The sequence below is a fragment of the Siphateles boraxobius genome, unplaced genomic scaffold (genome assembly GCF_051911475.1).
Source record: "Siphateles boraxobius isolate OS27281-9 unplaced genomic scaffold, OSU_SipBor_1 35, whole genome shotgun sequence".
Taxonomy (NCBI): Eukaryota; Metazoa; Chordata; class Actinopteri; order Cypriniformes; family Leuciscidae; genus Siphateles; species Siphateles boraxobius.
The window spans coordinates 14,937,112-14,956,193 of NW_027508975.1; the positions used below are offsets into that span (position 1 = coordinate 14,937,112).

The following is a 19,082-nucleotide window of genomic DNA, read 5'->3' on the forward strand; positions in this document are numbered from 1 at the left end:
GGAGATTGCAAAAGGAAAATTGGGATAGGGATATACTACTATTATTGAAATTTGACAAATTGCTAAAATTTAAATATTTTCATAATTATGGCTTTTTATCTGACAATTAAAACTTAGTATGTAACAGTTTCAGTTTTCATATCATATTTATGATCCTTATTGTCATAATATAGACTTTATGTCATAATTTTAACTTTTTATATCAAAATTATATAAATTAAATCATTAAATTAAAACCTGAAATTTCTTCAAGAAGTCATTAAATAACTGTTTACTTGCTATTTCTTGAAAACAGTACCTGGGTTTTAATACATTCCAGCATTTTTTAGCAAAATTTTCAATTTAAAAATCAAATGGGAATTGAATGTATTGAGTCATTTCTGCTCCAGCATGCTAATGCTATGTGATTAGTGCATAGAAATCTTTCTAAAGAGGGCATAACCTCCATATTAACACCAGCTTCTTGGTGTCCTTTCAAAAATATTTCAAAGGGATTTCAAAATAAGAATTCTAATCACCTTAGTATCGGCACATGACCATATTATACAGTATATCCCACTGTCCAATCTCTCTCTCTCTCTCTCTCTCTCTCTCTCTCTCTCTCTCTCTCTCTCTCTCTCTCTGTCTCTCTCTCTCTCTCTCTCTCTCTCTCTCTCTCTCTGTGTCTCTCTCTCTCTCTCTCTCTCTCTCTCTCTCTCTCTCTCTCTCTCTGTCTCTCTCTCTCTCTCTCTCTCTCTGTCTCTCTCTCTCTCTCTCTCTCTCTCTCTGTCTCTCTCTCTGTCTCTCTCTCTTTCTCTCTCTCTCTCTCTCTCTCTCTCTGTCTCTCTCTCTCTCTCTCTCTCTCTCTCTCTCTCTCTCTGTCTCTCTCTCTCTCTCTCTCTCTCTCTCTCTCTCTCTCTCTCTCTCTCTCTCTCTCTCTCTCTCTCTCTCTGTCTCTCTCTCTTTCTCTCTCTCTCTCTCTCTCATACAGCCCGGAAAGTACTGCGTAATTAAAACGATTTTACAGTGTAACTTTCTGTAATTATAGTGTATCCATAAAGTACTTAGATGTAAGTATAAGGGAAAAACATGTCAAGTTTGGGGAATAAAGGGGTAACAACCAGGAGAATAAAAATATGTATACTGTAAGTATTATAGAACTAAGGGGTACTTATTCTACAATTATGATACAACAATCTTGCATTTAGGACCAATTTAGCAAGAACATACACTGCAAAATGTTTGTAATAATGGTGTACCAATACATACTGTATAGGCTTTTTAATAATTACTTACAGGGTACATATCTATGCATGTATACAGTAATCTTTCTAACAAAAGTGCACTGAAAACTAAAACGATTGCAATTTTTGCTTAAATATAGGGGAAAGATACTCTTGTTTCATGTAGTGGTGCTTGTTACCCTCTTGTTCCATGTAGTAACAGGGTAAGTATGAAATTGTGGGCCGTAAATGAAAGTGGAGCTTGTTACCCAGTGGCGTATCCAGGACATTTTTTGGGGGGTGGCCAAAATGCGACACAAAGCTAGTGTGGGGTGGCCATGGCATAGCAAAGTTAATGCGTATATGTACGCAGCCGACCATGGTTCGAATCCCGGTCCTTTGCTGCATGTCACATCCTCTCTCTCTCCCATGATTTCCTGTCTCATAACTGTCAAATAAAGATGACTATCCTGTTAAAAACAGTCCTAACCACCTATCACAGTCCCCAAGTATCTCTGGTTATTTTAACATGTCTATTTTTAATCAGTAATTATGGTCAGGATAGGGTAAACATTTTCTAAGAGCTATTTTCTTGTAGTGGATTAACTTGTCTCTGCATAAGTTAGATTAGAGTAGCAAAATAAACTGCTCTTAACTCATCCTATATAGAATAACATGCATCAGTCATCAACTCATCATCTGTGTCACCTGTATTGTTACCTGAGTTTGCTTTACTAATTGAGGCACCATCTTGTGGTTACATAAAAACACAGAAATCCAACAGGACAAACCAAAATGCTTAAAGATAGGACCTTACCTGTAAAAGCAAAAGAAAAACTAAGCTTGTAAGAAAAAAAACATAAATATTTGTTGTTCTTTACATGCTTAGTATATGTTATTATTTAGCTTAGATATAATTTGTTAGAGATACTGGAATTTGAATTTCTTAATTTGTTCTTTGCCAGGTGTGTTTTTATTTAACCACAAGAGGGGACTTAAACTAGTAAAGCAAACACGGGTAACAGGTAACACAGAGGATGGCCTGATGACTGAATAATATCATTAGGATGCCTTGTGATGTATGAAAATGTGCAAAAAGTGGTTTTCAACTAAGATAGTATTCATATCCAAGGCCCCGATGAAGGTATAAATTTAAACATTGGCTTTGATTCAGCATACATTAATAAGTTAATTTAAGTGAAGATGAGCTAACTGATACAAACAAAAACAGCCCTTAAATAACAGAGCAAATAAATAAGTCACAGCTTGTTCTTGTGTTATAACTTAAATCTAGACTGTCACACTATATTTCACACACGGGTTGGCCAAAAATATAACATTAGCTCTATTGAACACACACATCTAGAAAAATCGTCCTCCTGTTTCACGGAGCAGCAGCAGCCAGCGCGCTCATCTCATGGGTCACCTGACCTGCATGGCCAAACGTCCGCTGTGCAGAAATCAGCTCTAACAGCCTCAGTACGACCATTACGGTGTTAGTTAAAAATGTAAAACTGGCCCTAAATCAGTTGATCAGCTGTCATCATTGATTGACAGCATTTCTCTTGTTTCTTGTGTTGACGAACTTGACCAACTACCTATCAGATCTGGGGTGGCCACAGGGGTGGCCAATGAGCTTTCAGGGGTGGCCCTGACCCCCTAGAATCGCCACTTTTCCCCTCTTGTTCCATGCAGGGTAAGTGAGACATTGCGGGCCGTAAATGAAAGTGGTGCTTGTTACCCTCTTGTTCCATGTAGTTACAGGGTAAGTACAATAAAAATACATACACAATACAATATCACTGTCTCAGAAACCTTTATTTTAAAAAAACAACTTAATTCAAAACAGATTTACAACACTTCTTTTTTGTTTAAAACTGCTTTTTTTAATCAACAAATCATTTCAAATGCTTAAGTCTTGATATAAAGTAGCACATTTTGTCCTTCCTTTTTTCTCTTCCGCTTGTTCCTCTTCTTTTTATTTCTTTCCACTGATGAATCTGAATAAGAAATCATGTCTCTTGCTATTCTGTATTAAAAGAAAATGCAGTACACCCAATCCTCACCATTTACTCATCTTTTACCCTCATACCATCCAAGAGGTACAACTTTCCTGCATCAGATTAACACAATTGAAGGTTTTTAGAAAAATAAAAAATACATCTCTAGGAATACTTATCATGTAAGCTCATGTGTTCCTTAAAAGTTGGAGCATCAAACAGCACATACAGCAATAACTGCAGTAATCCATACGACCCCAATGGATGGATCAATGTCTTCTGAAGTGAAAAAATTACAATATTTTAAACTTTTTAAACTGTAGACTATCGCTTCAGACCAAATGTAATAAGTTGTTTTTCAAATAAAGTTTTCCTATTCAGTGATATTAGATTGTATGTATTTTTATTGTACACCCTGTAACTACATGAAACAAGAGGGTAACAAGAACCACTTTTAATACGGCCCGCGATGTCACACTTACCCTGTAACTACATGGAACAAAAGTATATTTCCCAGTATTTAAAAAAAATGCAATAGTTTTAGCTTTACTTGCCTTGAAAATTGTAAGCCCTAACTTAAATATCTGCACTTTTGCCATCAAAAATAAATGCATGTAGATATGTACCCTGTAATTTTTAAAAAGCCTATACACCTTTGTAAAAGGTACACAATGTTCTTGCTAAATTGCTCCCAAATGTAAGATTGTTGTATCATAATAGTAGAATAATACCCCTCAGTTCTATAATACTTACAGTAAACATATTTTTTAATTCTCCTGGTTGTTACCCCTTTATTCCCAAACTTTACATATTGTTCCCTTATACTTGCAAGTACTTCATAGGTACACTATAATTACCGAAAGTTACGCTGTAAATTCGTCTTAATTACGCAGTACTTTCCAGGCTGTAATATAAAGCTTTACCAAACATTCCATGATAATTTGGCATTGTATTTACAAATGGGGTCTGGTAGGGTAACATCAGCTGGTTCAGGGTGGCTGGATCATGGGAAAGGAACAGTTTGTGTGAGGTCACCCTTTGGTGTGATCAGAGACCAGAATTACACTAGCTCTTAAAATATACATAGGTTAAGGTTTGAGTAACCTATGTATAGGTTTGGGTGAAACTGGGTCTGGAACAGTGCAAAAAGGCACCTCATTCCCAGGAAACAGAAATACTTCCTTGCTAAATATAATGGAGATGTGCGTGATGTTTGTGTACTATGAAGTACGTGCACTCTGCCACTGTGCTGCCAGCGGATATGAGCTGTTATTGGAAAGAATGTTGAACAAGGATGTTTTAAAAATATGTACATACAAAGTCAAACTATAATTGCATGGACAAAAAAACAATTGAAACATTGAAAAAATAAGGTTTGCAATGACATGAGGCTGAAGGTAAATGATGACAGAACTTTCATTTTTGGATGAACTGTTTTTTAAGACAGAGGCCTTAGTTTGAATGGCCACCATAGCTGGACCACCCTCAGCTGAGCAGTGCTGTATAATGTAATCACTGATACTCATTAGAGGCACCAGCCTCCTGACCTGCATCTCTTGGCTGCTTTTCATAGTTTTCATTACTGCTCCCAGGTGTCCAGTGGCTGCCGTCCTTGTTTTCTATGAGCTGAGCTCAGGAAAACGAGACAATAATGGCTTTTTCTGTGTCCCTGTGTAACATGGAGAACAGCAGACAACAGCACATTCTCAGATTGCATGAGATCTTTGATTTGTGTGTGTGTGTGTGTGTGTGTGTGTGTGTGTGTGTGTGTGTGTGTGTGTGTGTGTGTGTGTGTGTGTGTGTGTGTGTGTGTGTGTGTGTGTGTGTGTGTGTGTGTGTGTGTGTGTGTGTGTGTGTGTGTGTGTGTGTTGTTTGTGTATGATCCAGACCTCTTTGCTGTTGGTCCTTTTAGGGCTTTCTGCCCAGCCATGCCAAAGTATCTGTGCATTCAGGGGTGGTGAGGCTGAACCGTGTGGAGCTGAGTTAAGCAGACAAGAAAAACGGCTATGAAACAAGGGATGAGGAACAGAAAATGAGAGAGAATGAAATATACTGTTTGTGGAAGTCCACGGTGTTATGCAGCTTTACATCAATTCATTAAATGGTCAAATAAAGCTAAAACCATCAAATCTCATGGTTTTTACAGGACTGTGTTTTTTTTCCATTTTTGTCTGTGAGCTTCACTAAAATTGTTAGTCAATGTTTGTTTTTTTCCAACAACCACAGTCATATTTTAGTTTTTGCATGACGATTTTCCACCCACTCTTTGCCCTGAGGTTAAAATGAGCCATTTTTTTGCTGCTGTGTCTTCACACTATTGTATAAACATTCTACACATGTGAAATGAATGAAAACTCTTACTCATGGGTTGTAGGTTTGCTCTCTCTCTGAAAACCTTTGAGAACAAGGAGTGCACTTGATTGTACAGAATGTGCAGTTGTCTTGTAGTGTCCTCCAAATCATAAGTTATATTTTATTAAACTCTACTTGCACGTAATATTAATGAAATAAAAGGCCATTTAAATGGAGTTTACTTTCTACGTTTCTTAACACACTTACTGTAAGTACACTTTTTTAAATAATGCACTTTGTAATGTATATAAAGATGTATTTAATACAAATTAAAACTGTAATATGTCTGTAAAAAGTATAACTAAGCGCCTGCAATCTTTAGTCCTTGTTAGCATGCCCGCCTCCCATGCCATCGACTCGGGTACGAATCCCGCTTAGTGCAGGTCGTGTTGGACCGGTTACATTTGGTGCCGTGACCCTGATGGGAGTTAGGCTTAGGGGGGTGAGTGTAACGTACGTAGGCCAGTAAGAGCTGTGTGTGTAAACCTCACTCCTCTGACCTCAAGATGCATCTGTTTTCTTTAGCGTCCTTGTTAGCGCACCCGCCTCCCATGCCGGTGACCCGAGTTAGAATCCTGCGTGGAGCGGGTTGAGTACCAGTTACTCTAGGCTACATCCTCAGTATTTGAGATTGTTTATTTAGTTGTCTTTGCTCTAATATGGACATCTACTATATTGCACTGCATGTATATTTTCCAAGTATGATCCAGAGAGTTATGAGGTTTAAGATTTGCAAATGTGTAAATGTAAAATGAATATGAACAGTATAGCACTTAGCTGATGTTAGATCAAGTCATTAAGCATCTATACAGAGTTTCAGCTCAGTGGCACCATTGCCAACAGCAGTCAGAGTGTTATTGGCAGTCCGTCTGTTATCTCCACGTTTCTCCTCTCCTGCTTTATCTCTGAGTCTTTGTTCGACAGCGCTGAACCTCATACCTCACGTAGGCAAAGCCAGGTTTTCATATCAAGCAGTATATCATTCTTCACCCTCACACAGACCTCAAAGAAGGCTAAGTTGTTTATCAAGATTAGTGACAAAGGCCAGCTGGATGCACAGAACACCAGAACATCCTTTGAAAAATAAAGTCTTTATTAAATTCTGCAGTGAAGCACATGGAAAATTAGATATTTATATTTTGTATTCTGCTCTGTTTGTCATACCAAACTATTATGTATAAACTCTTAATATTTATGTAAAAAAATACACAAATTAATATCAATTATTTTAATAAATTATTTAATTTTAAATTAATTAACCCCTTAAAACTCATACCTCATGTCTTTAATGACACGTATGTCAATGACAATTATGTCATTCACTACCGTCCTCATTAATTTTTTAAAGTTAGACATTAATTTTTTAAATATTCTTCAATCAATTCATTATAAACTAAATAACAAGAAAAAACTATAAAATTATAAAATAATTGTTTTCCCATTCATTTGTATTGGGTCACTAACGACCCGAGGTGTGTAACAGTGTAAGTAATTTTTAGTTTTTCTAAGTTTTTCATTTAGTTACATTGTATATTTATTTTGCTTTGCTGATTTCCATGAGAGTTTATGTCCCATACTTTGCCCTACGAAGTGCAGACACTACATCCAGCCATACACAGACTCTCCCAGAGGATTCTTGGACACGCTGCATTGGAGAATGAGGCTCGGCGGGCAGCACGTAGCTGCAGTATTTTTACTCCCCAGTGACAGAAGGACAAGCAGGGTTGGGCATATTTGGTCTTCACTCCCCTTCTTCAGTCCCAGAGGGATATCTACTGCCGGGCCAGGCCCACACAAGGACCTGAGGGTATTTCGTAAGACTCATACCAAACAGCTGCCCTTGTAAACCCACGGCCCACAACAGCATTGTTAGTATTTGAATGTTTCAGCCGCAGTTCATTTCCCCATGTGGGAAATAAGGAAATTAAAATATTCAGCATGTGATTTTGATGTAGTCCAGGAAATGAATGAAACACTTGTTATGGTGATAAAAGCAGTGGTTTATACCATTAGCCATTGAATTCGTTCAAATAGGAAAGAGCTTAAGCACTTCGTCTTGTTTCAGTCTAAACATGTCACCCTGCATGTTTGGCAATTCAAATGTGACCCCAAAATTTTATTTGGAACACGTAGCATGTTTTGATTGCAGATGCAACTTGGTTTGATATTTTACCTAATAAAACAGATTACTGGAGTATGTTTTACAAGAAAATACTATTTCAGTCTTTCTACTTCAAAATCTCACATTTAATTTAATGTGTTTAATTACTTGCCCTTTGTTTGTAATTATTTGTGAAATTTATAGCAATTTTTTACTGTAATTTGTTTCGAAGTAAATCCTACACCAATTTTTTTTTTCACTGATGCTGCTGCTTTATGAAAAACACAGAGCAGAAAAGAAGAGGAAGAAAACGAAAAACCCCTGACAAACATGATGCAGCTCTAGTACATGTTTAGAAACATGTCATAAGTTACTGTGACAGTACCATGGTACAGTTAGGGTTTCAGACAATATTACTTTGATATACATACCATTCAAAAGTTTGGGAACGGAAAGATTTTTTAATCTCTCTGTCAAAAGACAGAAATCACTTGTGCTCACCAAAGTTATATTTATTTGATCAAAAATATAGTAAAACAGTAATATTGTGAATTAATATTACTCTATAAAGTAAGTGTTTTCTATTGTAATCTATTTTACAAATGTAATTTATTCCTGTGATGTCAAAGCTGAATTATCAGCATCATAACTCCAGTATTCAGTGTTACATGCTCCTTCAGTAATCATTCTAATATGTTGATTTGCTGCTCAAGAAACATTTCATATTAATATCAATGTTAAAACCAGTCATGCTGCTTGATAATATTCTGGAAAGCGATATTTTTTTAAAAGATTCCTTGATTAATAGAAAGTCCAAACGAACAGCAATTTAAATCTTTATAAACATTACAAAAGTTATTAATATATTGCCACTCTAGCCAATTTAATGCGCCCTTGCTGAATAAAAGTATTAATTTCTTTCAAAAACAACAAATCCTACTGAACCCAAACATTTGAACGATAATGAACCTTGCACACTATAATCTTGTGTATATAATGAATGACTTATAATGGACTATAAAGTGTATAAAATAGATATGCCCTATTTGAACTGCACAAACTATATTATATAAACCATAAACAATGTTGACCTTTCCAGGATGGTAATACTGTTGATGTATCTAGATCAGCTGAATGTGGCAGGTATTCATATCACTTCACCTGACGTCCCCTTTGTCATACAGAGTTTTGCACAATGGCGTCCTGATAATGCCACAGCGCTGTGATTATCTTCTGCATTGAGATGACAGAATTTCAAGCACGACCCGTTCCCTCCCCTGTATTCCACTCATCCCTGCAGCACGTATCCGGTTCATATGCAATCACAGGACATGCGGGCTGATCTGAATCATCTCACACATCTGATAGGATTGTGTGCACAATAAAGACACATGATCCGTCCATTGAAACACTTTCTGTATGAATCAGCTCTCGACAAAAGATAAACCATAGACCTCAGGGCTGATTATTGTTCAGGACGGATAGATAATATGACCTTATAGTACAATATACAGTGTGTGGTGGGGAAATCCAGTCAAAGAAGTGTATCATAAAATGATCTGTGTAGGGAATACTCATGGGAAGGACAGTGACTCCGAAATTCTTTCCAGAAAAGTTAGTTAAACAATATTTAGGGTTCTCGAATGGATGGATGGATGGATTGATGGATCAATTCCTGATTAAATAAGTTAGATTTTTTTATGATTTCCATGATTTTTTTAAATAAGGATCTTAAAATTAATTTGGTAAGTCCATGGTTCTGGATTTCTAACCACTGTCAACACATCTTTTTAATGCCCATTTGCTACAGACAGTATTTTGGGGGGATAGACCACCTTGGTTGGCGATAATGTGATTGGTTTAAGAGGTCAAACTTGAGCTTATGTAAGGAGTTCACAGACAATCATTTGTCTATTAACACAGTATTAAGCTCTTGGCACAGATTCATGAAGACTTGCACTGTTGGGACGAGCCAAACATTACTCATCCTCTCTCTCATCATCTTTATCAGAAATGCTGTGTGTCCTGGTTTAATGTTACTGTCTGCGGCACTGTGTGTGTCCAGATCTTTTCCTGGCGAGGTGCAAATGTCTGAGACTCAGACCTGGACCTCACTGGAAGTCGTTGTGCTTATCTCAATCACATTCAGTGTCTCTATGACTACCACATTTTGGGAGCCTATAAAACGATAATAGTTTATGTGGTCCAATGTCTTTAACTACGATGTACTTGAGTTAAAAAAAATTGTTTGGTACGATGTATTATTGTGTGCATGTTGTATACAATAAGTAGGTGAGGTGAGAGGCCTCGGAAGAGAAGGTTAGTGACAGGTTTTGTGGCATGCTTAGGTTTAAGAGGGTTTAATGGCTGGGTTAAAGGGAAGGGTCAACAGTGTGATACTCTTAAACATAATGGTTCTTTATTGGCATCTATGATTCCAAGAACCTTTCAAATCCATGGAACCTTTTATTTCCTCAAAAGGTTATCTATAGTGGAAACAGGTTCTTTTATAAGGGTTAGTTAGTTCACCCAAAGATGAAAATTATCCCATAATTTACTCACCCTCAAGCCATCCTAGGTGTATATGACTTTCTTCTTTCAGTCAAACACAATCGGAGTTATATTAAAAATATCCTGGATTTTCCAAGCTGTATAATGGGAGTGAATAGTAACTGAGATTTAGAGCTCCAAAAAGTGTATCCATCCATAATAAAAGGAGTCCATACAGGGTGTCAATAAATGCCGTCTGTAGTGAAGCAATGCATTTGTGTAAGAAAAAATATCCATATGTATAACATTTTAAACTATAATCACTGTCTCCCGGTAACGGGCGTACACAAGTCTATAGTTCTTCTATGGCATCACTGTGTATTAAAAAAAAACTTTTTGAACCTTTTTGTGGATGTAATAACATGCAGGTATTTTTAAGCACAAGTTCAACATAAAAACAAGCATGTACACAATAAGTGTACATCATATCACACTATATCATATGATTAATTTAAATGTGCATACGAGTTAAAGACACTTCATATAAAGAGGGTCCGTTTATGTACCAGGTAAAAGAGTATAGCCTGATTAGCAAGGATGTAGAATGAGATATAAACAGAAACCTATGAAAGAGAGCATCTGTTGTGGGTGATTGTGGGTGGTTTTGATGACCACTCTTGGCCCCTTCACATCCTGGTCATCATTTATGTCATAGCTTCCTACTGAAAACACTCAAAATGTTACCAAAAAATCAAGACTCGTGTACCTAGCATTTCATATAACTGTTCCACCAACACCCTCTCTTGAGAATCTGCATGCTGCCCAGTATAGAAAACATGTAGGCTTCTGGATTATTAAAAGTGATTTTGATCCTGATAGAGAGAACGAGAGGGTTGGGGGGTAATGCAAAAATGCAGCCATGTGGGAGTGACACAGCATCTGAATCAGTGTGATGTAACTAAAGAGAGAGTAGGAGGAGGACAGACCCCCACCGCAGCTTTCACAGCAGGAGGGAATGTGCTTTCTGCCATCAAACACATCAATAACAAACTTCCATAAGGACAATGCTTAAGCATGTGATCAACATTAAACACTATGGCAGTTTTAAACTCAGTTTACATTGTTTTAGTGTGGACATTTTTATGCAAATCATGAATTTATATTTTCACACTTAGCAATGTTTATCTTAATCATTTCACATCAACAAAACCATCTAAGTGTTCTCAGACAAAAAGGTTTTTGAGTACTGGTTTATTTATCTTATTTTCTTGCCAGAAACCTGCTGCCTACTGAAATGATTTCATGTTTCCGGTAGTAAATGTTGTGTTATGTTTTCCTCTACTGGTGAGATGCTGCATAGCAAGAAAGGGCAATGCAGTGATTCAACACAACAGATTAATCATTGATGAGCTTCAAATAGCAGCTTTGACTCTAGCTAGAAAGTTCAAGGAACTTTGATTCGATAAAATGTTTAAAATGGTTGAGATTTAATGCACAAGGAAAACTAGGGGAAAGTCAGAGTAGAGAAGAATAAAATTCAAGGCGTTATTTATTTCAAAAGTTAGATTCACAGCTCCATCATGTCGACATTCAGTGGTGCATAGTATTAACATTTAGGAAGTTTCAAAATATTGTTCAGTTTAAAAGAAAATAGTCACATATACATATGCTCCTGGCTCAAGGCTCACAATTTAAAAAAACAACAACTAAATAACAGCACAATGTGAGTTATGTAGTTTTTATTCATTAAGAATAAATAAAAATAATCATTTTTAATTTGTTTTTTGGTTGATATTTCATTAATCACAGCAAAAAAAAAAAAAAAAAAGTAGTAAACTAGTAAAATAGTTTTGAAATGAGTTTGGTAACAAAATGCCGAGATTCACAACTACAGGAAGTGAAAAGCAAGAAACAGCTTCAAACAGATACAATATATATATATATATATATAAATATTTTTAACCGTAACCGTTTTATCATTGTACAATAATGTTTGGTAAGTTTTTGACACTAAAGGATTTGAAAATGTTTTAAGCTCTGTAATTTAGAGTGAATTTCATGAGATCTGTATAAACAAATTTTTTTTTAATAAATTCACAAATCTAAAGGGGAAAAAAACTTGGGAATGAACACTTAAGATAAGTCTTAATCAAGGTTAATCCTTTTTTTTTTGCTTTACATTTGTAAAGGTCATGATAGTATTTATTGTACTAGATTTAATTTATAAAACTTTTATAAATTTTTCATTTCATCAAAAACATTTTTCATTTTGGGATGAAACATGACCTTGACATTTCTTCAATGATTCACCCTTAAGAGAAAGGTATGATTCTGAATAGTAAGTATAGTAAGCGTACCATTTGTAGTTCTGTGCTTTTACTACACTAGAACTGAAAACTACACCATTATATGGTGACAGACTAGGACATTTTCAGACTTGCATTCCTTTAAACAGACTTTAATAACTGTTTAACAAAGCTTTTTTTGCTTGTTTTAATCAGATTAGGCCAGATCTTGTTTTTAGTTTTTCCACACAGAGAAAAAAAGGTTTTGAATGTGCAATTAAACTGGGTATAAAGGAGCAAACATTCTTCTTTCCATTATCAACACAACCTCAAGAGAGGTTCTCTTTAGAAACAAAGCAACAGGATATGTAGTTATGATGTGTCACTCAGGGCTTGAGTTTGAGCCAGGGGTGAACTATAGTGAGAATGGACAGGATAGAGGACGTGAGGCCGCAGGCTCCCACAAAGCCCGACCCCGTGGGGTACAAACCCAGCCGGTCCAGCGGTATAAACACGTCACACAGGTTCTTCAGGAGGTCCAGGAGCAGCGGAGGGTTGTTGCGCAGCACAGTGATCAAGAGACAGAACTGCTTGTTGAGCCCGGCTGTGAACATCGGGACGGGAGACATCGCTGAGGAAGGAGACGGGGTTAAAGGGAACTCTCCGTTCTCTGGGGTCGGCGTGAGGGAAGACGGACTGGAGTTAAAGCTTTTAGCTGAATTGCTGCGGGACTCTCTCTCCATCAGAAGACGGATTTCATACGCGTCTCGGGTTAAATTGAGGATGAGTGCGAACAAATAGTATCTGTTTACAGGAAGTGAGAGAAAGACAGGTTATTAAATTAAACAATAAAAAAAAAACATTTTGCACTGTGCTCAAAATATTTAAATATCCAGCCATCACCATAGACTTTAGTAAAACAGGGTGATGCAAATTCAAGTCAAGGTGATGCAAGTTAATAACATTTTCTTGTGTGTGTGTGTGTGTGTGTGTGTGTGTGTGTGTGTGTGTGTGTGTGTGTGTGTGTGTGTGTGTGTGTGTGTGTGTGTGTGTGTGTGTGTGTGTGTGTGTGTGTGTGTGTTGTAATAATCATTATTATCGTTAAATTAAACTAAAAGCATTAAACATTTTCGTAAATTTATATAAAATAAACTTTTACCAGAAAAAAAGAAAAGAAAAAAAAAACACTAAAATTACACACACGTACATATACAGTATATATATATATATATATATATATATATATATATTTTAATAGGAAATAGTTTAAAAAGTTAATTTCGCAAAGAAAACAAATGAAACTAGCACTCACCTAAACGACCTCTGGCTCCATTTGTTTTGGTCCAGTTCGGGCAGTAGTCCTGTTTTGCCAGCCCACAGTACATTATCACAGGCAAAATACATAGCTCTGTTGAGATGGGCCACTGTGACGCAGAGACGGAGCACGCAGTCGGACAGATGCACAGTGCGTTTCGCTGCTTCCAGAGCTTCAGCGGAGTTCCCTAACCGCATCACTGAGACAAACACATGGACAGACAGCATCAATCAAACACTGAGCCATATTAACATAACTAGATTCTGTGAGTGAAAAGAGATTAGCCAACAGGGGCCACTTTATAGAACTACTTAGAGAAATTAGTGTTCCTTATTAGTATCGGTATTAGTAGGGATAATAAGTCTAAATCAACCCTTAGAGACCCTTTAATATCTTTAGGAAGATATTAGCAATATTTCATTTAGGCAAAAATTACATTGTGGTTTAACGTAAAAATGTAAAAATAGCAATGCTGGGCATTTAGGGTTGTAAAATGTCATTGATACATTGATACACACATACATACATACAGTATATACACACATGCATACATACATAAAAGCATGCATACACACAAGCATACATACCACACACACACACATGCATGCATGCATATATACATACACGCATACATACATATGTATACATATGATGTCAGTTACTTTTTTTCTATTGCAAATAGATACATTTTATAATGGCAGTTACTGTAATATGAAAACCATTGTGATAAGTGTCAGCTACTGTTATGTGTAGTTTTTACCCATATTTAATAAAAAATTGGGTATTATTTAAATGCTTTTTACAAATGCTGCCATTCTGCTATGCTGTGTCTCTCACGGTTAACTAAGCTATTAATTCTATTTTACAGCAAACTTGCATTGGACTTTCTCTTATGAAAACTTGTGATTGAGCTGAATTTCTTTAAATCGCAATTCAGTAAATTCCACCTCTGCCATTCCAATCCAGCATCCTGTCAATTCAAATTCTCTTATCAAAACCCAAAGAGAGCCAGTTGTGCCCAACCCCCATTCTACTGACCACTGCTTCTGGCAGAAGAGCTCAAACGTACATTTTCTGGTCAGGCTCATGTGGGCTTCCAGCTGTTTAATGGTGCTGAGCAGCTCTGCTCTGGCTCCTCCTCTCTGCAGCGTGTAACCCAGCAGTGTGCAGGCGTACTGGGCAGCCCTGTTCAAACACAATCAGTTATTGAAAATGAGCATTTACACTGCACCAACATTCATTTGGACAGTTACATCCTTACTAATGTCTGAATGTCTTTGCATTAGATCAGGGGTTTTCAAACTTTTTGATGCAACGGACCCCTAAAAATGATTTTCCCTTTGAGAGGGAAGGATACAAATACAGTTCTGCTCATAAGTTTACATGGCTACCCTTGCATAATCTATATATTTGTTTTGTGATAGTTGTTCATGAGTCCCTTGTTTTTCCTGAGCAGTTAAACTGAGCACCGTTCTATAGAAAAATCCTTCAGGTCCCGCACATTCATTGGTTTTCTACCATCTTTCCCATAAGTGACTGTATGATTGCTAGATCCATCTTTGCACACTGAGGACAATTGAGGGATTCATACATAACTATTAAAAAGGTGAAAACATTGACTGATGCTCAGGACGGCAAGATGATGCATAGGGGACCTATCATGCAAATTCACTTTTGAGTATAAATGTGCGTTGGCAGTCTGTGTACACAAACACCCAATAATGATAAAAAATACACTTCTTTTTTTAAATCCCCATAAATCATAAGCAGTGTCTCAGAACAAGCCGTTTGCAGATTCTGTACAAAGGGAAGTCACTTTGTACAGGCCCCGCCCACGACTGTTGACGGACTCTGCATAGACCCCGTGCTGAGTGAGCTGAACACTGTCCGCCATTTTCTCCAGACCGGAGCAGCTGTAGCGAAGGGACTGTGCCCCAATATAGCTAAATTTGTTTATATCTGAGCGAATCATTTTACACCAGACTGTTCGTAAATGAGGGTCAATACAAAACTATACAAAAAATTTTTACTCAAGGATGGATCAGTACCAACTGTTCGTGATCCAGCTTACAGTCTCCGGAGCGATACTGTTCACGGCAGTAATGGAAGGGAGCGCACGCACTTTATTACAGTTCATAGGAGTTGTTTTACAGATATAAAGTTTACCAGTTTGTTAAGCACCCCCCAAAAAGACATACGGTCTGTATATTTGTTTACTGTTAGTTGTAACGAGTGTTTTGTGTACTTCGCTGTGTATGTTGATAATGAAATGGGGAGAGAGAGTTTATGGATAAGACTTTAATGCGCACTTCTTGATCTCTGTTTATTCAGCTCTTACGGTGATTTTCTGGAGTGAAACAGACGCTTGATCTTTTGTGTGAAGTACAATAAACTTTGAAAGTTTCTGCCATCATTTGGACGAGGTCCGCTACAACAGGCTTGTACTAGTGGATAAATGCAAAATGACAGCTTAAGTTATCACTGTAATTAATTTAAACTATACCTGTTCTATCTTCATACAGCATATCTCTGGCTCTGTATGCATTATTGTCCGACTCCGGTTCGAACTGAACACAGCTACTGAGAGTTTCTGACATTTTCAGTGCACGAGATTGTCCTGTTTTGTTGCCGGTGTGGTGAGGTGTTGGGTCCCACTGAAGTATTGGGTCCCAGCTTAGGACCCAAGCAATCCGATTGGTTCAAAGGAAGTTTTCACTGTGCCTGGTTACAAATCAGACACAATCACTTTATTATAGAAGATGTTTGAACCACGTTATAACGAGTCATTAATGTCTTTTAACTTATATGTTTCATATACTATTATATAACCGAAGCTATAGAATATAGATTGTGAATTTAAACATTTCTCGTTCTTAGTGTTTTTTAGTTGGCTTACATAGTAACATAGCATGCAGCTATCCGATGAGCGTGCTAGTCCTTTAAGAGCTGGGGGGAGGGGGGGATATTTTTCTTATTTTGTTTAAAGATTTATTTATTTATTCCATTTAATACTGCCCTTCAGAAACTACCTAATGTTTCCCAGAAGACAAAATTTGTATAATTTACCCTGATGTTCCAATTCAAAAAGTGTTGTGTCTTCATGCATATTCTGCAAGGGGTATGTAAACATATGAGCAGAACTGTACATTTATTTATAAAAACAAAATGCTAGAAATATACGTAAAATATTGTATGGGAAAATACTTTCTTTTCTTAAATTAATTAAAAGTGACACTGTATCCTTTTTTACCCACCAGAAATATAAACCTGAAGAGAAACATAACATATAATAAACTAAAGAGCCATTCATCTCAGCATTAAAAAAAAAACAGTCATTAGAAATCCGAATAATGTCCTTCTGTAACTGTTTATTTTGTAATAATTATTTAGTTTTAGGTAACACTTTATTTTACAATGTCCTCCTTGTAATATATGTTACACATACTTATACATAATTACATGCAACTAACCCTAAACCAAACCCAATCGTAAGTACATGTTTTTAATTAAGATTACTCAGTACTTCAATCTATAATTGCACTGCAAGGACATCTATAATATATTTTTTATTATTATCAGTTTTTGTATACAATTTTTTACTACAACTTTGTATGTGGACCCCCTGGGGGCCGAGACCCCGGTTTAAAAACCCCATGCATTAGGAACCATAACAAGTGGCATCTGCGCTCAAATGCCTGGTTGCTTGGGGATATTTTTGTTCTTTTTTTTTTGTAAACAATGCTTTTATAGTATAATTACAGTACACATGAAAGTAATTTTGAACTGAATGAGTTTTATATTCACATACCATATTTACATGGACCTTTACCCAAAGACACAATACCATAACCAAAAACATGTGAATGCCACTGTGCTTTGTTGTTAGTTTTACTAATTGTTAGGTAACGTAGATGGAGGGGAAAAGTATAGACTCTTCCAATGCAGCACTTTCAAGTATCTAAACAGACTACAAAGTTCACGCAGTCAAGGAAACATGTAGTACATGTAACGTTAGTGGTAGTGCTGTAAGGATGCATGCAGTGAGTGTTTGTGTACCTGAACACGCGTTCTTTGGCTTGACTCTGCGAGCTGAATCTCACCCATGACTCCATCGTACACACACTGGGCCCGTGCGTGCTTCACGCGCGTATTCACTGATAATCACGGCGCCAGATACAGGTTAACCAAGCTGACCGTAGAAATCCTTGATGTTTTCAGACAATAGGTACTTTTGAGAGCAGTCTGGTGCTAGAAGTATGTTGCATACTTGGTCTGTTGCGCTTGATGTTTTTGTCGCTTTGACAGTTCGTCCGTGAACGGCAGCTGAAGAGGGACACGCCGTTCGCGTTTGGATTGAAATCGCATCATGCACTTGTCCTTGAATAACACGGTGAGTCGCATTTTGACAAATGGGGTTGAAATGTCAGAGAGCAGAGAGGGCAAGAAATTAACCGGTAAACTGTCTATTTATTTTGTATTAAAAACTAGATAACTTTAATATTTAACGACAAGTTAAGCTTTAATATGCAACAACAAAAGCTTTATGAATTTACTGTCAGTTTATGGCGACTAGCCACCAGGGGTCGCCAAAATTAAAAGGTATAGATTTAATATTACAGATCACAACTAACAAGAAGAAATAATACTAATAATAATAATCAGACTATTTAATAGATTGGTAAAGTGATTTTTATTCGAGAATCTCAGATGACAATAAATAAAGTAAAATATAGTAAAAAAAAACATTCTGGTTAAAATTTAAATCTAATAATCACAAAAAAGTAATAACATGAATTTTCCATGAAATGCCAAAACGAACAGACATAACATTCAAATTTGATGCGTAGTAAGTGCAGAGCATGTGAACGAGGATATCCAGATAAGGACTCACCTTCTTAGGCCACATTAAGGTGTTTCATTTCCGACATTGACTACAAAAACCACTGGAATAAACCCTGTGTAAAAAGGTAACAATTTTCCTTTCCATCGTAATCAAGTTAGTAATTCTGTTAATGTCCTTAAAGGTGGACCTGAATTTTGCTCGGCAAGATTTCACAAAATCATTCATACAGTGTATTTTGCAGCTACATCATACAGCTCAGTTTCCATCAAAGGCACTGAATCTCACAGAACCTTCGAGAGCATGTCCAAGTCATATTTCAGATAATAAATTATATTTTGATTCAAGATTATGGCTTTTTAGGAGCATTTTTGCATTGTGACATTATTTTCATGACAATAAAGCAATTCCCCCTTTTAATTTTGCATTACCCATAATGCAAATAAAAAAGAATTCTCGTTGCTGTAATATGAATGAAATCTATATATTTAAATTGA

The 19,082-nt window shown here is 36.6% G+C and overlaps 1 protein-coding gene across 1 annotated transcript; it reads right to left on the reverse strand.

The window, feature by feature from the left end:
• Positions 1-12,384: 12,384 nt before the first annotated feature.
• On the reverse strand, positions 12,385-18,077 carry pex11b (peroxisomal biogenesis factor 11 beta). Its single transcript, XM_077196531.1, has 4 exons — positions 17,802-18,077; positions 14,815-14,930; positions 13,743-13,944; positions 12,385-13,234 (listed from the first exon to the last, which is right to left on the reverse strand). The coding sequence occupies exons 1-4, from the start codon at positions 17,855-17,857 to the stop codon at positions 12,817-12,819; spliced, it is 792 nt and encodes a 263-aa protein (XP_077052646.1). The 5' UTR covers positions 17,858-18,077; the 3' UTR covers positions 12,385-12,816.
• Between the last annotated feature and the right edge of the window lie 1,005 nt (positions 18,078-19,082).